Source organism: Seriola dumerili, unplaced genomic scaffold, assembly GCF_002260705.1.
Source record: "Seriola dumerili isolate Sdu_G_001 unplaced genomic scaffold, Sdu_1.0 BDQW01001051.1, whole genome shotgun sequence".
Classification (NCBI taxonomy): domain Eukaryota; kingdom Metazoa; phylum Chordata; class Actinopteri; order Carangiformes; family Carangidae; genus Seriola; species Seriola dumerili.
Genome location: NW_019175306.1, coordinates 264,132 through 287,371, shown reverse-complemented (window position 1 = coordinate 287,371; position 23,240 = coordinate 264,132). Strand labels below are relative to the sequence as shown.

General features: G+C 40.7%; 1 protein-coding gene across 1 annotated transcript; it reads left to right on the top strand.

Moving 5' to 3' along the window:
- Positions 1-3,420: 3,420 nt before the first annotated feature.
- Positions 3,421-22,141, top strand: LOC111237632 (peptidase inhibitor 16-like). Its single transcript, XM_022766791.1, has 6 exons — positions 3,421-3,838; positions 16,199-16,349; positions 17,266-17,333; positions 17,460-17,569; positions 18,791-18,882; positions 21,058-22,141. Exons 1-6 carry the CDS (start codon positions 3,542-3,544, stop codon positions 21,525-21,527), a joined length of 1,188 nt encoding a protein of 395 aa, XP_022622512.1. The 5' UTR covers positions 3,421-3,541; the 3' UTR covers positions 21,528-22,141.
- Positions 22,142-23,240: the final 1,099 nt, after the last annotated feature.

The window sequence follows — 23,240 nt, the reverse complement described above, 5'->3', positions numbered from 1 at the left end:
AGACGTCGCTCCAGGCTGGTGCGGCAAAGTGCCTCAAAAGGACTGACTTTAGGTTTGGTGGTGTTGCTGCTAGTTGTACCACCACCAGGCGAGGCCGAGCCCTGTACCAGCGGTCACATGGGTGAAGAGGAGCCGAATGAGACAGACAGCAGAGACGAGGGCAACAGCAAAACAGCAGAGTCAGATCCAGCACAGTCCTCAGAGTCCAGGCAAAGCGCCAGTGACATAGTAAGGTTGATTAAGATAAGACTTATTTGGCTAGCTTGCTTTTTAGCCATATCAGTCGCAAATGAGGAAGTTAACAGTTACACAAGTATCAATGAGGGATTAATGTGATGGCTGATTGTTTTTTGTTTGATTAGCTTAGAGACTAACCACATGTCAGATCTTTTTTTCTGGGTTTAATGAAACAAAAACGAATAAAATTATAAATCTTATCCACATATTTCTCAATGGCATGAAATGGCAGGTTCAAGAAAGTTGAACTATGGGTATCTGAATCTGCATGGACCCATACCCTGACATCTGCCTGCTGTAGCAATGGGAACACTGGAGTTATTCCTTGCAAAGGTACGGCTGCATTAATCGAGAGAAGCTAAAGTAGTTTTGGTTGTGTTCAGTGTTTGTCAGCTGTTTCTTACTGACCTGCTAACATGTTTGTTTACCTGCAACTGTTTCAGCTGTAGATTTATCACCTCCCTGACGTGATAGATATATAGACAGATAGATAGATAGATAGATAGATAGATAGATAGATAGATAGATAGATAGATAGATAGATAGATAGATAGATACTTTATTTATTCCCTAGGGGAAATTAATGTCACGGTGTCAAAGCGTTGCTGGGACATTTTAGCAAAGTTTACTGTCCCCAGGACCCTCGTTCTGTTTGTTGGGAACTTGTTACTCGAGATGTGACAGCTGTGACTCCACCCACTCTGTGATGTGGTTCTCCCTCTTCATTGATCACAGATTTCTGACGTCACTGTTTCTTCTTCTGGGTTTTTTTTCCTGGCAACCTATAAAAAAAGAAAAGAAAAATAAACTAAAATGTGAAAAGAAAATTTGAGTTAATGCACATTCCCATTCATTTCAGATATGTGAACATTCATTGATATGAACAGTTGGTGGCACTAATTTTCCACTTTTCCATTAAACCACTGCAGAAGAAGAAGACAGCAATGATGACATCAAAAGAGCTCCAGTAAAACCTGAAAAACGAAAGGGAACAAGTAGAAAACATGATGTAAATCTGACATTTCGGTTTGCTTCATGTGGTAATGTGAGGAAGGTTCCAGCCTCCTCCTCATCGCTCCACACAGACCCGATGTTTTTGTCTCTTCACTGGAAGCTTGAGTGATGTTTCAGTCACTGTACATCATTGTTTATTCACTAAGTCTGTTTCCACCGCACTTTGTCACTCTTTGTTTTTCCATATTTGATTGAAATTCTTGTGAGCTGGTGAAAACATGATGACCAGGAGTTCAGATGTCTCAGGCAGAAGTATTTATTATAAGCTTGGTGCCAAGGAGAAAATGATGAGCAGTACACCGTCAGCATGTGAATCAGAGTGGTGTCAAATCAATATTACATATGTCTTGTACTTCCCCTACTTAGCTCATCTTTGACAACAACTAGATTTGAACAATATTTTCAGTCTGTGCTTTTCTTGTACACCCTTATTTATAAGACTAGGTACTCTAGCCACGGATGATAGCTGTGGCTCCATCTAGACACAAACAGTCATAATAGAGGCTGAACAATGTCTTACAATGTGAAGGTTGTTATGGCCTGAACTCTTGGAGTGTTAGAGAGGTTTAGGAAAACACGGGGAACACTGGAGGAAGAAAAATCTCCTTCACGCCATACACAAAGAGCGACAGGGTCCAGGTCGGGAGGAGGTTGTGGTGGATGGATGAATATGACACAGGAGAGCGGTGTTCAATTCCCATTTGAAGCTAGCTGTTATTATTGTTACCATGACAACAAAGATCGTCAAATGTTGTTGAATGTTGATGTTATTTTAACCCAAATCATGATCTTTTCCTAAACCTAACCAAGCCATGACCGTTATTATAGTAGCCATGGCAACAAAGGTAGGTTTGCCGCTGTCGGTGCAGTCCCAACCAAGGTTCAGTATGCCTGCCGCCATAGGGGCGCTATTTCAGGAGACACTCCTATGGGTCGTATCAGAGGGTTGAAAGGACTGGTTGGAGAAACCTCCTTCTCTGTTGGGGGAGGACAGAAAAACCATGAGACTGGAAGCTCAGTTCGGTTCCTACCGACACAAGACAGCACAGACGGACAAATAATGAGATAAATAATCATAAATAATAAGGCAAATAATAACCTGCCAACATACATCAAACTGTATCGACTGACATATTTATATTACTGTGTGTAATGTACAAAATTAATTGTATGTTGTTGGTTGCTGTCATTGTTGCTCCTGTTCATACTGGCTGATCCCCTCCCAACAATGAGCAACAACATGGGACCAAATCCACAATCCTGGTCCTGCGACATGCAGTCTGAAGTTCAGTCTGAGTCAGACAAAATCAGTGGTTATGTTTCAAAGTGACTGTATCTGTTTGGAACAATATTGCCTCTTTGCATGACTGTGTCTTTTATTATGACAAACACAGTGTGCAGGGACACAGAACGAGGCTATTTTCTACGAAGAACACTGTAACTTTGGAAGATGCTGGTTTGATTTAGACTCCTGAGGCCTCAAATTAACTTCTGCTGAACTGTAGAAATTATATCTACACAAAGCAAGGGTTGAAATGTGTCAGGAAGCGATCTCTTTATGGCAAGTATGGACAGAAAGAACAGTAAAAGTGATTAATAACCGTGTCCATGTACATATGGACATGTGAGTGTTGTTTTCAGACAGACTTGAAGAAATGTTAACGTATCCTTTAAATGTCAATAAATCAAACTGAAGCTGAGGAAGGGAAAAACAAAGGAGGACAAAAAGCTGAAGGGAGATAGAGAAAGCGAGGAGAGCAAGGGAGGAGAGGGGGGAGAAAAGAGAGGGAGAAAGAAAGAGGGTAAGAGGAGGAGGAGGAGGAGGAGGAGAGAGATCGACATGGAGAATGTGGAGTGAGAAGATTGAGGGGGGTTGTGTTTGTTGCGCGTACCAGTCGGTGCAGTGTGTGAAATGTGAAACATGGTGTGTGTGTGTGTGTGTGTGTGTGTGTGTGTGTGTGTGTGTGTGTGTCGAGGGGAGGATCCTCTAACTCTTAAAACCGGGTCAGAAAGAGAGAGACCGGCAGAGCTGAGAGTGAGAGGCACTGAGGAGGGAACACACACACTTTTACCGACTCTTAAACACACACACAGAGACTCACACACACACTCACACAGACAAAGACAAGCGGCCTATTGTACACACACACACACACAGACACACACACACAAACACGGTTGTTGATCACTTACAGACACACACACACTTTCATAAGAACACACACACACTCTTCACTGGACTCTGGACTGACCACTTGAGGATACATCCCTCAGGAATCTGTTTCCCATCATGCACCAGCGGAGCCTCTCAGAGCTCCAGGGGGTCTCTACACAGCGGGGGGCCTCGACCCGACGGACTACCCAGGATCGAGCCTCGAGGAGCTCCAGGCTGCTGAGTAGGGGGTCCATGCGCCGCTGCCTCTGCCCGCCAAGGGGAGCTCCTCTCTGGGCATGGCTGCTGCTGAGTGCCCTGGTGGTTCCCGGAGCCTGGAGCTTTCTGAGCGAGGAGCAGGAGGAGCTGCTGGTGGAGCTTCACAACCACTACAGAGGACTGGTTTCGCCCAGCGCCTCGGCCATGCTGCCTCTGGTAAGACACCTGCAGCCTGCAGAGCTTAAAATACCACCATGCAGGGAACTTCAGGGAAGCTTCGTGTCATCAGCTCATGTTTCATCATGACCTGTTTTAAAACGTTAACGTCGTTCCAGACTCACATTAACCAACAAAGTAAATAAGGTGAGAGTGACGTCAATATAATGAGCTAATATTGTCCGTTAACTGTCAGCATCAATCTGTGACAGTTTCCTGCCTGAACTCAGCTGCAATGGCATTTTTTGTTTACATTTTTAATAATTAATTTCATCTTCAAGTGGTGTTTTTTTGTGAAATAGTTCCTCATGAAAAAGCCCCAGTGTTTGTTGAGTTTCTCTGGAATTAATTTAGTGAATCAATAGTCAGTCTTGATCTTGAGAAGTGAGCTGCCCTTGATTCACCTTCTTCTAAACATCACATAACTTATAACTGACATACTGTTAGAATAGGTGTTACCCTGCTGCTAATGTTGAATTCATTCAGTGGATAGTTTCATTGTCTGTGATGGTTCAAATGTTGTTCTAGAGGCTTTTCAGCTCAGACTAGAGGAAAACTAAATATCTGTCATATTTTTGGACATTAATTGTCCTAATCCTAAATCCTAAATCCCAGTCAAAAAATATTAGTGTTGACCTTCAGAAAGTTTGGTCTTCAAGAGGTCAAAGGGCAGACCTATAGTGGTCAGTCAGTACAACGGCATTAACTTCCCAGATAGCAAAATTAAACTTCCGCTTAACTGTAGAAGTTATATTCACACAGAGCGAGGAGTTGACGTCACTAAAACAAGAACTGTCATCCCATATACATACGTCATCATGATGACTCGTTTACCTTTACGCCACCAGCTGTTTAACAATGTCGCAATTTCAAAACATTAACAGCACGATTAAGTAGTAAACTGTAATGACTAAAATAACAATCACAACCAGCTCTAGTTGTGCAACACTGGGTTATAAAACATACACAAACACACACAGTGGGCTTCAATGAATCACCACAGCAACAGTTCCTTATTCCTGTTACCCAATGTGCCGTCTTTGAATCCTGGTGTTTCAGGTCACTTTACTCACTTTACATTTCAGCTCAGTTGATCCAAGTGTTTCATGTTCGCGCTCGTCAACAGGATTACAAGACAAATGGCAAAACAAAATGTAAATATTAGGAGCTGGGTGCCGTTAAATCATAGCAGAGGAAGAGCACACAAGGGGATGTAATTAAAAGAGCTTCACTCAGAGTCGGACTCACAGGAAGAGTCCGTTATCTCTGACTGAAAACCAGAGTCATGAAACACTTTATTGCATCCTTGACAGTTCCCACTATCAGCAGATGGGTTTGATTGTGCTCCATCATTTGATTTTATTCCATAATTGCACATCTGCCATCACAGACGCCCGTGGTCGGTCTGCTTTGCTTTCACACCACAATCAAAGTCCAACTGACGGCTTCACAGGAGCCTAAAGGAACCGAACCAAACGAGAGAAAGCACCAGAGATTGTCTCATCCTGCACGAAAAATTTCTTAACCATTGTTATTTTGATTCAATCCTTATTAAACCATTAAAACTCTTGACATTAGAGCCTCCTGGTCAGACTCACAGGCAACATCTCACAAGATCAGAATTTAAGAAGACAGCTCACATCTTAGAAACAACATGAACAGACACTGTAAAGACAATGTAAGAGGAGTCTCAAACAACCAACAAACAAGACTGGTCTAAAACAATCGATTAGACAATGATCAACAATCAGAAGAGGAAGCGTTTCCAACGTGAATTTCCCGAAGGAAACCAAGTTTCGCAACTGTCAGTTTAACGCTAGATGGTTTGAGTGAGAGGGAACAACAGCAAATGACGATGACGACTCCACAGACCACAGTATGTCACAGACTTTTCATTATACTTGGAAAAGAGACGCTGCTGTTGAGTTTCACTAATCTAATTTAGTGGCAGCAGGGAGTACCACAAATCATTCATTGAGTTTTATTAATGTATGAGGATGATGTGGTTCCTCTAAAACCTCAGCAAGTCACACTGGAAGTATCTGGAGTGATCAGAGTGTGGGAAACAGGAAAAATATAGTTTTTATTGAGTTAGATACCCAATTCAATAGCTGTCATTTAAAATACAATTACAATAACCAAATGCCTGTTGCTGGTGAGCTAGATAATGTTTGAAACGTGTCTCATATCTCCTGTCATTCTCTACATCGAACTGTCTCATAAAGACAAAGAACACAGACACAACTGTCGTTAACAGTGCAGATAAATCAGGATTAATCTTTCAATTAACAGAGTAAAAAACAATGTCACAACATCACGACTTAAAAGTGGTACAAGTTCAAGATTTATAAGTTTACTGTTCTTCATTCCATATTTTTCTTCCTGTAGTTAAATCCTATGTGCAGATCCAAACCACTGAATGTCTCCTACTAATAAGTCCTGCGTGTGCATCACAGCCTGATGTATCTGACTCCTCGGAGCCATAGAGCTTCATTGTTTCCAAGAGCGATTAAAACACATCAGTGAGTCACACTAGATCACCATAAACACACACTCTGTAGTTTATTTAGACTCAGTCCCACACCCAATACTAGAGCGCTGAACATGGATTAATCTGCCACTTAAAACATGAACAATATAACAAATGCTTTATATATTTCCTTCAGCAAAATAAACTGTATTCTTGTATGTAATTAGCAAGCGGCAACCTCCAGGGCTGAAAAAATGAAGCAAACATTGAAGTGCTGAAATCTGCAGTTCCTCTAATGGCTACTAAAGTCTGGCTCCAAAAGTGAGTCAATCCCCATAGACTCCCATGTTAATATATCCAACTTTGCAGCAGAAATAAACATGTTTACAGCCTGGTACAAAAACAGCTTCGGTCTGTAAAGTAATTAGCTTTATTAGCAGTGTGTGGCAATGGTGGCCCTCCTCAACCTACAGTATCCTCTAGAGCAAAATCAGGTCCAAGTTCGTATAGTACTATATACCAATACTGCACAGTGTGTAATACTATATATACTCATCTTCACAGCTGTGACTGGTGGTAAACAAGAAATGGATGCACACTTCTATCATGTAGGACGGGATAACAGAGGACAAAACTCAACAAATATAAAAAGAGATGATTCTACACAATTTATTCTAATCATCTCCAGCTGTGGGTTGCTGCTTCATTTCTGTCCTGCATTGTATTGTGGGGTCACAGTGTCCTCCGACACTCAGAAGTGCAGTGAATTTAATCTGATTTTACTTAGGCAGGATGAGGGTCAGATCAAATGATGTGGTAAAAAAGACGAAGTGGGTAAAAAAAAGAAGGAAGGAAGGAGTGATTAAAGGAGAAGAGGGGACTAGACAAGAAAAGAGTCTGATCTGTTGTGTCTGTTCATATCCTCGTCTTAAGTCCAGGACAGATCTGATCCAAATTTACTAACATCATGTATATTCATCCTTCTCCTCTGTCTTTGTTTCTTTCTGTCGAATGGTCCCAGAACACAAACACACAAAGCTCTGGCGTTGTCTTATTCTTGCTCTGTCTTGTTCTAATTATCCTTGTTTGCAGTTGTTTTTTGTGTCCTTTAATTGTTTTCATGATCAAACCACTTTTTCCATTTTTCCTCCCTCACTAGTCAGCTATTGGATAGTTGCCTTTGTTGGATACTCAGGTCCTGAGTGTGGAAATATACAGTTAAAGTCTTTGAGAGCTTTGAATTTGAGTTTGTTTTTTTGCTCATGTTGTGAATCAAGCGGCATCTTTGAAAAACGGATCATTTTCACACTGGTTTCCATAAGGATCAAACAGATCCGTCAACTTTAGAGTTGGTGGTAGGTGGATGTTGTTGCTTTTTTACAGAGCTAGGCTTTTTCCAGTCTTTATGCTAACCTAAGCTAAGCTAAGCTGAGCTAAGCTAAGCAGCTGTTGGCGTTTACTGACAAAAATGTTATAAACACGTTACTCATCTACCAAGAGGGCGAATAAACATACTACTCAAAATGTCGAACTGTTAAAGTGTAATTTGTCAGTCTCAGTTGTGCTTAGGCTAAATTCTGGTTTGACCTGAATGCTAATGCTAATGCTAAGGATATCAACATGTCAGTTAATACCTAAATTACGATTGATAAAATTCAACTGGAATTTACTTTGTTACTGTTCACATGTGGCACTGTAGCCCACACTCACATATTAGGCTATATTTGATACTTCTTAAGGTGGAGATTCTCTATTTGGACATAACTGGCCGCCAGTTGCCAACCACTGGTTTAGCGTGTTAGCTTGGTAGTATAACATTTAACATACAACATTTAACATAACACAGTAATCTCAGTGCAGCTGAGACTTATTGGAGGCTGACTAGTTTTAACAGAATCCTGTCACAAACTGTTGTTGAACTGATACACAGGTGGACGATTATTGATTAAGTAATCAGATTAAGTTCTAATTTCCACCAGCCACCTGCTGTGTGTGTGTGTGTTGTCAACGGCTCAACTAACGTATTGGAATTCATTCTGTGGGGAAGAGGAACGTCTGAACCACATCTGATCCAGTATTTGTTGAGATATTTCACTCTGGAACAAACACGTCGACCTAGTGATGGTGCTACAGTAAATGAAAAGTCAGGGGATCACCAGAGTCATTAGGGTTCATCCTCTAAGGATCATGACAGGAAGTCAACACTGTTCTGACTGACAGAATGACGCCACCGTTCTTAGCAGTGAGTATGAACACTAAACATTACATTATCACCTGGCAGAGACACTGCTGTCACTCGACTTCCTCTCTTACAGGATATTAAAGACTTATTTAAAATTTTTCCACTCGTCACGCTGCTGCCTCCAACAGAACAGTGTGTAACTCTGAGCTGGAAGTGCAGGTGAACTGAGGGTCAGATGAAATTGCTGTGTTGGTTTTGTGGTTCGGGCAGGCAAAGGCCGGCCACTTGTTTTGGTTTGGTTGATGGACCATTGAGAAGAAGGAGGTTGTTTAACTCTTTATGGAGATGTGACGGTGACTGATGTGCCCTTCTGGCTGAAAAGGATTCTGACCGCTTTTCCCATTTTAGGATAAAAGTCCACAACTGTGACCGACTGTGTTCGTTCCAGTTTGACCAGTATAATCTTATCAAGCTTGTGCCTTTCCAATAAAAACCAGAGCAGCTTCCAAATCTGTTTTTACAGTAATTTCATCATATCATGAAGAATGTTTGTTTCAGTTTCAGATACTGAACTTCAGGTATCAGGCATCTGTACCAGGTGAAACATATCCAACAAGTTGTTTTTAAGAGTGTGGAGATGAGTGAGCAGACAGAGGATTCCTCTTAATCTGAACTACCAGTTTGTTTTTCATATTTCATCAAGAAGAGATAAAACTACTCTCAACACCTAAAAGAGAAAAGTCTATCCCTAATTTTTTCCCATGACAAATTAAGTTGAAGTTTGATAAAGTGCAATGCATTCATGCAGGTAAGTGAGCTGCAAACCTGCAGTGCCACGTTTTTGAACACCCTAATAAGGTACACATCTGTAAGATGAAATCAAATTCATGGAAATTGGAGCCAGTATACCAGGATGTAAAGAAAGCTCAGCAGTAGACTCTGAACAAAACACAACAAGAATGCATGATGGCACCTTAACGTTTAATAATACAGTAACCTGCTGGATTGGTTTACTTTGTGCAATAGTAGTAAATCTCAAGGAAGTTATTTTGGTGTCAGTTAAGAATCAGTCGTCCTGATCTGCATCATTCAGAACCTTTATCAATTTCCTCAGTACCATAACACCAAATATTTTTATGCACAGGTTTGCAGATGAGGGTTGCCTCTTTAAAAACGCTGAGTAAATCAAGGCCTGGGTTCCAGGAACAGATGGGTGTTTCCTCCTCCAGGCTCCATCCAGTTAATAACATGAGTGTTAGAGGAGGAACGCAGCAGGGAAATCATCCTCCAGGACAGACAGACAGACAGACAGGGAGGGAGGGAATCAGCTCTCAGGGTTGAGCAACAGAGGAGGAAGACTGTTGGGAAAGAGCTGAGAGACGAAGAGCGGGAGTGCAGTGTTTAGACAGAGAGAAATGAAAATTAGGTAGAGAATGAATGAGCACCCAGAGGAATCTGTGTGTGTGTCTTTGTTTTCATACTGGTGTGTGCATATACATGTGTGTGTGTGTGTGTGTGTGTGTGTGTGTGTGTGTGTTGACCAGGAGAGGTCTCAGCCTGTATCCGCTGGTATGGAAGCCCCACTGGGACATTTACATATTGATGTTTTTCTTTCAGCCTTTAAACTGGACTGGAGAGAAAGAGAAAGAGGGATAAAAGGAGGAAGGAAAGAAGGAAGGAGCAAATGGAAGAGAGTGAGTGAGGAGCAGAGATGGAGAAGGAAGGAAGGAGGAGAGGTGGATGAGATAGGATGCTAGAAGAAGATAAGGATGCAAATTGACATACAGGGACATAAAGAGAGATGGAGAGAAAGAGGGAAGGAGAGAGGGAAAGTGCCAGAGGAGAGGAGAGAGGGAAGGAAGGGAAAAGAAGAGAAAAGGAGTATCTGTGAAACTGGGAGAGAAGGAGTAAGATGATATGAACAGACTGAGATGTGGTGGGAGGTCAGTGTGTTGAAACAGGAGGAAGTTACAGACGACAGTCCAGTTTCTGTTGGCAACAAAAACATATGGACAATGAACCACAACCTCTTCGGTCTGATACGGTGTTTAGCAAATCAGTCCGACCAGTCTGACCAGCTTAGATACAACTATTAAAACCAATCTGACCAGCTCACATACAACTAATGAAACTAGTCTGACCAGCTCAGATAAAAGTAATAAAACCAGTCTATCTCAGATACAACTGATAAAACCAGTCTGACCAGCTTAAATAAAACTGATAGAAAATGAAAAATCAGACGGACTGGTTTGACATAAAGCAGTCGTGAAACCAGTTTGACCAATTGAGATAAGACTTATTCTAGCCACTTAAAAACAGAAGAGAAACCAGTCTGACCAGCCTAAATAAAATCACACAGAATCCAGTCTGACCACTTCAGATACAACAAATATGTGCTAGTATAGAGAAACTAGTCTGACCAGTTCAAATAAAACTAATAGAAAGTGAGAAACCTGTTTCACAAATTCAAATATAACTGGTCTGTATTAGGAGAACAGGTTGAGCAGGACACTCTGTGATTCTGCAGCTCCGTGCTTGTTCACTGCAGCTCACTGTTTATTTCATCATCTGTATCTGCTGAGAGAACCAGGCACAGACCCACTGAAACCAAAAGTTTAAATTATATCAAATAATATAATTACACTAAACTGTATTAAACTAAAACATGAGCATAATCCATTTAAACAAATACCTCCCATTCTTAAAGGGATCAGCAACAGATCAGTGTTTTCTGGCCTGTTGTTGCAGGACTGTACGTCAGTGTACACCTCACACTACAATCTGTGACCAGAGTAACCCATCTTACATTGTGGTGCTGACAACACATCTGCACAGAAACAGGAACAAACCTTTAAAAAAGACAATCCAGTCATGATAACATCAACGTCCTTTGGCTGAGAGATGTTAATGTGAGTCTGAGACGGTGGCGGAGTCTGAAGTTTCTGTTCTGTTAGTGAATCTATTCCCGCAGTAGCACAAGAAAAGTAGATTCTGTGACATATCCACTGTTTTCTGACAAAGAACCCACAATGCAAAGTGTCACATTTTACAGATGGGGAAATTATGTTTGTGAGACTCTTCAAATCAGTCAGAGAAGAAACATCTCATATTTCAGATATCCAGCAAAATCACTTTCAAAAAACCTGTTGACCTCAGGACGAGGAAACAGGAAGTGCTAACATGCTAATTCATTTCAGGGTTTCATGATTCATGCACTTTGCATTTGGTTTTTATTGATACACCAACTTCTCCACTTCAAACAAACACAGCTGCAGATGTCTCACTGAGCCTGATCAATATATAATCAAAAAATCTATCAAAAAGATCAGTGATCAAAGTTCACGACTTAAAAAGGGATAGAAATAATCCACATGTATAATTCTGTTAAGATGAACAGAAACACAATCAGCTGTTCACAGATGGAATGATCTCCACTGTGGTCAACAGTGTGTGTGCGTGTGTGTGTGTGCGTGTGTGTGTGTGTGTGTGTGTGTATGTGTTACTACATGACCATGTACATGACCTGAGAGTCATAACACAGACCAGATGTTGAGAAAGCCTGGAGAGAGAGAGGAATGTGAAGGAGACCCCTGACTATTGTTTGTGTTGTGTGTCATCACCGGACAAATAAACACACACACACACACACACACACACACACACACACACACACACACACACACACACACACACACACACACACACACCGGAATATTAAACTCTCATTCAGGGTCCTGTGGTTCATTCCTTCAGTATCTTAGCAACAGTGACTCAAGCCACGAGATCGAGACTACAGAGTTAAAGACGTCAGTCACTTGTCACCTTCACCAAATATTTACTGTAAAAACAACTCAAACAATAAATCCGGTACATTATTATTACTGTTTCTTCCCTCCTCTGTCTGAGGCTCTCAGCTCTGAGCTCATTGGTTCCTATTGGAGGCTGTGCTCTTTGTTAGAGACTAAATAAGAAAGATAGTCTGTCTCAAGGTGCCCGGTGGCTCACCTGGTGGAGCCTGTGCCATTTGGGCTTAGTCCTTGCTGCTGCGGCCTGGGTTCGAGTCTGGCCTCTGGCCCTTTGCTGTGTGTCATCCTCTTTCTCTCTCCTATTTTTTTTTTTTTTTTACAGTAAATACAGCTGAAATCAAAGCTCAGTCTTTGTCTTTAATTTAAGTATTGTGTGTGGGTTTGAGTCAAAATAAACATCAGTGTGTGTGTTTATGGTGATGGAACTGTATCAGGCTTTGATACACACATGGTACATGTTAGTACTTCCATAGCTGGTTTGCCTCTACACAGGATTTGCTGACAGTAAGAAAAATTAAATATTAAATATAAATCCCTGTCATAATCAGCTGCTGTTTGTTGTGTAATATCATCTATATTTCTTTTCTGCGTTGTGTTATTTGCTGCTGCAACAACCAACCTTTTCCCTACTTTCTGAACTCTGCTGATGCAGAAATGCTTCAGATACTAAAATGAATGAGTTCAGTCCCTTGCTGTGATAATGATGCAGGGACATTTTTCTCGTACAAGCAGTTCTGTGCTCGGAAATTGCAGCGAGCCAGCAGCTTGTCAGACACAAATAGGACACAGGATCAGCAAATAAAAACATCATAATATCCTTCACAGCTCCTCACGTCTCATAGAAAATAATCATCAAGTAGACATTGTTTTGAAAAGCTGACCATATATTCTAAATCTAAATGGTTAATTTCTCACATAAAATAATTTCAAAACTAAATCTAGTGACACAAAAACGGTTGACGTATGAAAATTATAACAGTCATAGGTTTGGCTGCTGGTTGATATTAAATGCACACAGATGCAGTAACTGTCCAACCTCAAGTTCCCAAAACTCAGTTCAAGACAGAGGAAGAACAGTGTCAGGCATTTGGACCGTTGTTGGCTAAATGTGGACTTTGAACTAGGACAGGATTTGGGCTGGAACCGACGATGCCTCATGAGTCAGCGATGGACAATGACGGTGTGAGGGGCCAGATATTTCTACACAAACAGGGGAAACATGATACTGGGGTTCTGGAAATGTCTGGTGACTTGTTCTGTTCGTGAATGAATCCCTGCTGCTGACTTGTGGTCCACCTTTCACTGGTTTCTGAAGAGGAAACAGTCACTTGCACGACAGAAAGGAAATACGTACCTCAGACAGGCAGGTTCAGGCTGTGGTCAGTGTCAGATGTCATGTCAGGGATAAGTGGGTGACGGTTTTGGTTTTATCTGCATGTAAAGGAAACAAGACAGAGAGAAAAAACGATCAATATGAAATACCTTTGGATGAATGTGAGCTCAATGATTTCCTGACTTCAGGCTGATGCAGAGTCAGGGTCAAACACAATGTGATGTTTATTAATCTAAATGTCTCTTGCCCTTTCCTGTTTTTTTTTCCACATTTCCTTGATGTGATATTAAATGTCATATCATTCTCTCCTAACCAGCGGCTGTTACTTTCCTAGACTGTTGACACAAAAAACACCAAACATCATCCTTTCACTGAACCAGTTTAAAGCTTCCATATAGTATAAAGGTAGATGTCCATGTCTTCTTTGATTATAAAGCAGGTCTAGGTTCTATATTAATACTGTGAAAATATCAAAGCGCTCAGTCCACAGAGAAATGCACACAGCCTGTTAACAAAAACTGAGCCTTAAACCGAGCCGTCAGGACTTCCTGAACTTTGTGATGTCACAACAAAGCAGTCACCCCTCTCAACCATGCCTCAAGCCTCGCCCACCTGTACCAACCCACCATGCAACCTTGCAGCATCTGGTTTCTCTTAGTGTTTACCTGAAATCTTCTATATTTTTTATTGGATCACTCAGAAAACAGTCAGCCAATCAGAAGAGAGGCTCAGAGCCTCCTCTCTTCTTCGTGGCTCACCAACCTGCTGTTACTAGAGCTCCAGAGAGAAGCCTGAGAGAGGAGATGTAAAATTACACTAAGATGGTTTTTGGTTCTTAAAACCACAAATATATCTTCTTATGGATCAACACTTCAAATAAAGCACAGGAAAGTGTAAAATGTGGACCTTTAAGTCAGCACCAAAGGTCTGTCAATTAATTATATAATATAAAGACATAGGGGATTTTATATACTAATGATAAAACAGTTCTACAGAATTTGTATAGCACTTCCCCTTAGAGAGTTTTAAAGGCCACAAAACAATGATAAATTAAAAGCAGCCACACAATAAAATGATCATGCTAAATAAAAGCAGGTTTAAGAGGGTTAAATACAGCAGGGATATAAACTGTTACAAAACCATATATTTAAGGTTGTGAGCATTAAGGTTTGAGTAAACTTCCTGTGTGAACTGACTACTTGAAGCTTCAGTAGGTTTCATGTGTGAGTCTGTTTTTCCATTTGAATCAACACAAGTTTACATTGAAAGGATCAGTAATGTATCTGTTGGTGTATTGTGTGATTTTTGTCTTCAGTGTGTTGATGATTATTGGCAGTTAACATGAAGAAAAAAACTTTCTTTGAGACCAAGACTGGTTTTCATTCAGATTAAGTCTGGAAATGCTGCATACAATTGTAACTTGGAAGGTGGAATTTTTAATCCTGAATTGGCATCCGAACTCTTCCTTTGAATTTAGAAATTCCAAGTTAATTGGCTGAGCACATTTTAAAATGCATGCCAGTTTGTGGCAAGCGTACGCTCACTCACCTGTCACTCAAAGTGGCCACGCCCTCAATTATACATAAATGTAAACCTTAATAAAATGTATACAGGTGACTTAAATAAAAATTCACGGCCTCTACAGTTGCCATGAAGGAGGAAATTAGCTACAGAAACCAAAACTGTTGTTGACTCACTGTTGGAGGCAGCCTCAAGTGGCACTTTAGTGTCGGCTTCATTTTTCTGATTGATTCAGCCATTCATGTTCCCTTCATGATGAACTGTAGTAACTTTGCTGATCCTACTTTTCCTTAGCGCCATCATTTGACCTACATTTTTATTTGTCCAGTACTTTGGTTACAGCAGATGAAAACAAAACTTGTTTATCATCAGTATTTCTTCATAATACGTAGATGGCTACATAAGCAGTGATCAAAGTAAAAAACAAACAAACTGTGTGGGTGTGGTTTGATCAGATTTGTTTGACAGTGACCAAACAGCTCATGTCATCAGATCTTTACTGATGCAAGTCTGTGACATCACCTTTTCCAAACTGAGCCCTGCCTACTAGTGCACAGAGAAAACATGAACACAGACCTCTTTCATGTCAAACATCCAAAAAATGTTCTAACTTTGGCAGAAAATATAGGATCCCATCACTAACAAGAAGCTGACTGAGGAAATATGTTTTTTTTAAAGACCAAACATCTGCAATACTAAAGACAATCCCATCAGCCTCTTTTGTTTGCTGTTAATCATGGCAAATGTTAGCATGCTAACACACTAACTAAGATGATGAACAGAATACCTACTAAACATTAGGATGTTAGCATAGTCACTGAGAACGTTGATGTTAGCATTTAGCTTAACGCAGTACTGTAGACCCCGACAGAGCTGCTAGCATGGCTGTAGACTCTGAGCTCACACTGTTGCTGTGTCTGTGCTCTCAAAGTAAAACACTTCAACTTTACTTTCCCTTCATAAATGAACTGCGCTAGAGATATGGTTGGTCTAAGTCTGGTTCTTTAATCCACACCAGAGTTTGATTGATAAAGTTTGTTCTCTACAGAAATGGGACCCGAGCCTGAAGTTGCTCGCAGAGGGCTACGCCACTAAATGTGTGTGGAACCACAACCCAGAATTGGAGGACACCGGAGAGAATCTGTTCGCCGGCACCGGGCCTCTGGACCTCAGAGAGGCTCTGGAGAAATGGTTCCTGGGTGAGTTGGTTGATCAGAGCGCAGGGTCTGTTTGTAAAACCAAACTCTACAGTAGCTGGTCCTCCATTTTAAAAGCCCATATTTCATGGCTTTCTACTTAAGCAGCAATCAGCAGACAGACACAGTAAGAGAGCAGCTGGTGAACATAGTGGAGCATTTAGCAGCTAAAAAGCCAGGTATTTCCCTTGGAAGCTGGTGGAGACCAAACACAGAGCTAAAAGAGAGGGAACACTGCTGGACGTGGAAGCAGGTGTTTTTCCCAGAAGACATTTTGATGTCACAGGAGGAAAAGCACAAAAATAAATATTACAATTTTTGATGGTTTTACTACATTTAGCTGCTTCAGTTGCAGGGTCCTGTTGTTTTTCACCCAGGCTCATTGTCACAGCTTACAGGCAAACTATCATTAATGTTATTAATAACACCTGTAATTTTCTGAGTACATGACAAAATGTCTGCTGTCTGATTGGTAACGTGTTAGCCACAACAAATTTATAAAGTTTCCTATTTCACCTTTTGCTTTTTTGAATAGTCAAAATTTGAAGTCTGTAAAATAATTGTTCTAAAACAAGTTATTTAATGTAAGAGAAGTGAGTCATCTTTAAGATAACTGTATCAGTGCTAAATGCTACAGCTTTCTACCTGCAGAACTCATCATCTGTAATTATTATGAGGCAAATACAGTCTTTCCATAATGTCCAGTCTAACATGATGTCTACTCTGATCCTGTACATCTCCAAGAACATTAACTCAAGTACTGCACTGTACTAAATGCTGCATACAATACAAGTTAATGCATCAGCAATATTCATCCATGAATAAAAAAAGGTCTGTGCTGTTCCTTAGGTTTTACTGGTAATTGAGTATTTCTATAGTGTGGTAGAGCTGATTTAATTATTCTGATTGATTCCTGTAGAGCACCTGGACTATGACTTCCACAACAACAGCTGTGACGAAGACAAGATGTGTGGACACTATACACAGGTCAGATACACACACGTACACACACACTGTACTTATTTATACACACACTTCTATCTCTGGACTGGATTAGCTGAATTTGTACTGTATGTGTGTGTGTGTGTGTGTGTGTGTGTGTGTGTGTTACAGATGGTGTGGGCAGACACACACAGAGTCGGCTGTGCCTTCCATCTCTGTAACAGTATGGAGGGACTGGATTGGGAGAGAGCCTCCTTTCTCGTCTGCAACTACTATCCAGCGTCAGTACTACTACTTCTACTACTTACTACTACAGTACTGTTACTAGTACAGAACTACTACCACCACGACTACTTCTACTACTACTGCTGCTACTTATACTACTTACTATGGCACCACTATTAATCTAATGACTGTTTGTACTGCCACTACTACTACCCGGGGTGGACAGTAACGAAGTACATTTACTTTATTACTGTACTTCAGTATATTTTCCAGTATCTGTACTTAACTTGAATAGTATTTATTTTGGAACTTCTTCTCCACTACACTTAGACAAATATTGTACTTTTCACTTCATTACATTTCTATGAAGTACTCTTACTTTGAAGCAGAGCTTTCAGTCCGAGGAATTAATTTCATTTTATTTTGAAAATGTGATAGACCATACACTGTGTTCATCACAGGAGAAAAACCAATCACAGCCAACTCCTACACTGTCAGTCATATTTGAACAGTTCAGTCTGAGCTTGGCAGTGTCCTAACAATGGCTACGTTAGATAAAGATGAGGATGAAGATCCTTCACCAGAGACCGTGGTCTGAGCTGAAGTCCAGGTGTGAAGTTAATTAATAGAGAAAGATTCATTTCTTTTTAAATGTTTGCTGTGTCTTCCACGACCAGACTTCATCACTGCCTTAATAAATAAACGAGACCGACCTCTACCCTTAAAGTATCACTACTCTTTCCAATACTACTGCTGCTGTGTCACTATCACTATGTTACCACTACCTCTAATGCTACTCCTACTATTACTATTCAATTATTAATACAACAACTACTGCTACTATAACTACTACTACCATTAAGAGTGTTTCTACTAGTACAAGTAGTTCTGCTGCTTACTGGTACTTTTATTTTTACTACCAATACTACTACTATTACCACTACAGTACTACCACTTGTACTTCTGTTATAGCTGCTGCTACCAATTCTCTACTGACAGTTTCATGCTACTGCTGGAACAACAGCTCCCTCTTGTGGACAGTAGTGATTTACTTCACACAGTGTGTGTGGATAGTTTGTGCATATGTTCAGTGTGTTGATTTAATTCTTCTAGGTGTAATTGGAAAGAGGAGACTTCAAATTTCTTCAAACAAAATAATGAATCAGACTAGACATTGTATCATTGGTCGTTATGAATATATGAACCTGTGTGTTCATCTGTGTGTGTGTGTGTGTGTGTGTGTGTGTGTGTGTGTGTGTGTGTGTGTGTGTCCTCAGAGGGAACTATGAAGATGAGAGGCCGTATGTAGAGGGTGACTGGTGCTCAAGATGTCCTGAAAACCTGCAGAAATGTGAAAACAACCTGTGTGGTACGACTCACCTGCCTCCTCTCTGTCGTCCTCTTTCTCTCCTGTGACTCAGCAGCTCAGATACATCGATTCAGTGTCAAGCTTCGGAGCTTAAATCAGATGTTCAGAGTTCAGTGCTGGTCTTGGTCCTGAGGATCCTGAATTGCTGCTTGTTCACTGCAGTAATTTGCATTCACTCGCCATCCCACCTGTAAATAAGACCCTGATTAGATGAGTTTAGTGAAGTAGCAGAGCTCTGAGACCAACGGTTTCCTGGCCCACTTTTATTAATAAAAACACTTCACAAGGCGGCTGCATCGCCACATATCTAAACTACAAAAAATAAAACTCTCCTGTTTTTTTCCAAATGAGAGATGAAACCTATATTACACGTATAAATTGATGGCATGATAATATACAGTCATATTCCATTTGTGTAATTCACATTTGACAGAAAATTAAACAGCTTAAGTGATTAATTACTGAAATTGTTTAATCAAACATTTTCTTTTTAAATATGGGGATTTCCTGCTTTTCTGTTTTACATCTTTCTCAATTTCAGCATTTTTAAAGCATGACTTTTATTTTTGGCTTTTAATGCCTTTATTAGATCATGATAGTAGAGAGATGACAGGAAACAAGGCAGGGAGAGATTCTACAGAGACTAGAGCGTCTTCATCTCTAACCAGATATCCTGTAAATCGTAATGTAATAAGATGCTGTGAGCTTTTAGTTTTGTCTGGACAGAACAAAATATTTGAAGATGTCACTGTGAGCTCTCAGGCTTGTGAAAGTTATTTTCACTATCAATAGACCAAGGAGACATCATCAAACATGTTCTTCTCAAACCAACAGTTCAAAACTCTGTTAAATTCAATTCACTGCAATGTAAAGACAAAGAAAAAGCAGAAAAATCTCACATTTAACAAGCAGGAACCAGGGAGTGAGAGAAAAGTCTTACAGGTTCTGTAGACGATCGTCACTGCCACTAGATGTCGCACTCGACCACCAGCATCTCAGACCAAAACAAACGCTTCGTCGGCCACAGCTCCGTTCGTACGTTTTCGGTCATTAAGGTGCTATGAAGCTTAGTAAAATCGTCCTCTAAACACCCAACAAGAGGCACAGCTGAATAAAGTTACCCAGTAAACACAAGAGCCAACAAAAAAGTCTAACCACGACAATAGCCCATGCTAGCATTGCCGTGATATGCTCCACCGCAATGCTAACAGTTAGCCAGCTAGCAATAGCAATATTTGCCAAACAAATCCCCATGACCAGTCCGCATGAAATCTGGTCTCTTCTCTTTCTTTGTCTGATGCCTTTTTAGCCGAAAACATGGTTTCTTCTTCAGTGGAGGACATTTTCTGGAAGGTCGCTTTCACCTGAACTGCACTGTGCCATCTCATGTGTGGGCGGAGCCTGTGTGTTTATAAATGTGGGGAGGGCCAGAGGTTTAACAGGAGAGACTCTCATGCACTAACATGCACATGTTACCAGACCGGCTGCCAAAAACAAGGAACAGAGAAACTCAGATTGCAACACATACAGAGGGGGTATATCTTTGTTCCCTGCTCAGGAAGCCATTACTCCACTATATCTTTACATAGAAACAATTGTTTGCTGCTTAATTATTGTTAAAAATGTATAGAACATTTAAGACTTATATCATTTATGCATTATCAGTCAATACCAATAATGTTGGGCTCTGCGAAACTGTAACAGGAAAAGTTTTTGTTTTTTTCCAGAAAGTTTTAACTTTAATTTATTATCGTAATTTTTAATAAAGATTGAATCCACTTTTACAGAGATAAAAAACAAAACAAAAAACAAGTAGAGACCGATTTGTAACATTTCCATTAGACAGTTTGATATTGATAATTGATAATATGTTAATTGTTTAAGTCCTTTATGAACCTAAAATGCTGAACAATCACTGCTTCTATGTTGGTAATTGTGAGGATTTGCTGCTTTTCTCTGTTTTATATCAGACACCTGATTATCTTTATGATTTCAATTGTTTCTTGGATAAAACAAGACATGTGGCCATGCCAAGTTGTGCTCTGGGAAACTGTAACTTAATTATAATAATTATAATTATACTAATAATCCTTAGCTGTGGCCCTAAAGTCTATTAGTCCCCCTGAGACAATCTGAGTAGGTTTTAACAAGTAATTTTCTTCTGCTGTTTTCTAGTTGCTGACACTGTGGAGGAGGAAGATGAAGAAGAGTGGTGGCCAACTCCTCTTCCTACAGCAACGTCCGATCCCTCCCTTCAGCTTGGACAGGAGGAAAATGAGGAGGAGAGGGTCGTTCCTCCTCCGAGAACAACTGATGTCCAGCCCGCGACCACCTCCACCTCTGCATTGGACTCTGAGGACATGATTTTACCAGACACCCCTGCCCCGGGCACAACCCCTCCAGAACTCCCCTCAGCAACACTGGGAGAGGAGAAAAAGGTTGGAGAGAAGATGGAGGAGGAGGAGAAGAAAGAGGAGGAGGGGGAGGAGGGAAAGGACACTATGGATAAGCCGGAGGGAGAAAGGGAAAAAGACATCGCACGAAAAAGACACCAGAGTGTGGAAGTTAATAACAATGCTGGTTTAGTATCATCACTTTCCCTCCTTTTAGCCTGTCTGACTGGGATCCTGACTCTGAGGCTGTGAGGGTGAAGAGGAGGAGGAGGAAGAGGAGAAAAGAGGAGAAAAGAGGAGACAATATGTTCACCTCACCTCACCACTCTTGCATTGACTGCACATTACCTTGTTAATCCGCCCTGTGGTAACAAACAGTCCCCCCCCCCTTCCCCTGCAGAGCAAAATGGGTCAATTAATAATTCACACTCATCAGAAACAAACAGCTGCCATTTTCACAACATCTGCACGTAGTCTGGACTCACATCTGGGTCACATAATGTTTTATAACCTGCTTCAACCTGCCTGGAATACAAAACACTTGATTGCCACTAAGTTAAAGTCACTCACAACTACTAAGTATGTTGTTTTCATGTAGAAGAAACACACTGACATCTAAGAAACAATTGAAAAACAACACAACTGTACTTGAGGGAAAAACTACTTATTGATGAACATGGGGTTTATGAGGTGAAGCACGATGTGATTCTGACCTTATTCACTTTGATGAGACGATTGTGAGATGAGAAAGTCAATATCAGTCTCATATCTATTAAGATGGAGTCAGGACGTGGTTAGCTTATCTTATCTTATCTTATCTTAACTTAGCTTAACGTAAATACTGGAAACAGGAGGAAACAGCTAGCCTGGTTCTGTCCACCTACCAGCACCTCTGAAGCTCACTGACTAACATGTTGTATCTTGAGACTGTCCTCCTGTTAAAAGTCCATAGGTCGTCTGTGCCGCAGGTAATTATGACCCATAGTTAAGTTTTATTGCTAGGCGACATCTAGTGGTCGTAGTAATTATGACAGGAGCAAAGCTAAAAGTGCGGTGACGTAATATAAAGAGAAACAAAGTCCGCATCAGGAGGAGGTTGTGGTGAATGGATGAGTTAACAAAACACAGGAATATGACACAGGAGAGCGGTGTTTGAGTCCCATGTGAAACCGACAGTTTATGTTGTAACCATGACACCGAAGATCGTCTAATGTTGAGGAAGCACTTATTTTAACCCAAACCATGACCTTTTCCTAAACCCAACCAAGCCATGACCGTTATTATAGTAACCATGGCGAGGGAAGTAGGAACGCCGCTCTCTGTACATTCCGCGTGTTTATTATTGTAACCATGACAACTGAGGTCCGGTGCGCCTCCCCCCATAGGGGCGCTATTTCACTCCCACGGATCATATCAGTGGGTTGAAAAAAACATCCTGTATGGTTGTTCAGATTGTTGTGTATCTTGTTTGTTTAATCATTTGATCAGGTGTCAGTCGATCAGACTCCTCCCCCTCCTCCTCCTCTCTCCTCCCCCTGAGGTTCAGATTAACCCTTTATTTGCTGCTCTTCACACTTCACTTCACACCACGTCCTAACTCCAGCTTTGTACTGAACTCACAGACATGAGACTGATGTCCACCTGAACACATGCTCTCATAAAGAAAGTCAAATTTTTTTCCCAAAATGTTGAACTATTCCTTTCACTTGAACCTTAGTTTTGTTAGCTCTGTCTGTTTTATGATGATAACTTGCTTTTATACATGTTCTTAGAAGCTTTACAAACACTGCTTTTAGATAAGTGCTATATTAGTGAAGATTATTGTCAAAATCACGATCCTCATAGTGTAACTTAATTATTTAAATAACACAAACATCCCTTAAAAACAGCTGCAAAATACCTGAATAATCTCTCCACTTTAACTCACAAGTTTCATACCTTAATATTTCTTTAAATTGCAAGTTC

Bases quoted from the DNA above. Each gene is read 5' to 3' on its own strand.
- LOC111237632 (XM_022766791.1), top strand. From the start codon at position 3,542: ATGCACCAGCGGAGCCTCTCAGAGCTCCAGGGGGTCTCTACACAGCGG. The intron at 3,839-16,198 runs GTAAGACACCTG...TGTTCTCTACAG, and splicing joins CCTCGGCCATGCTGCCTCTG to AAATGGGACCCGAGCCTGAA. The intron at 18,883-21,057 runs GTACGACTCACC...GCTGTTTTCTAG, and splicing joins ATGTGAAAACAACCTGTGTG to TTGCTGACACTGTGGAGGAG.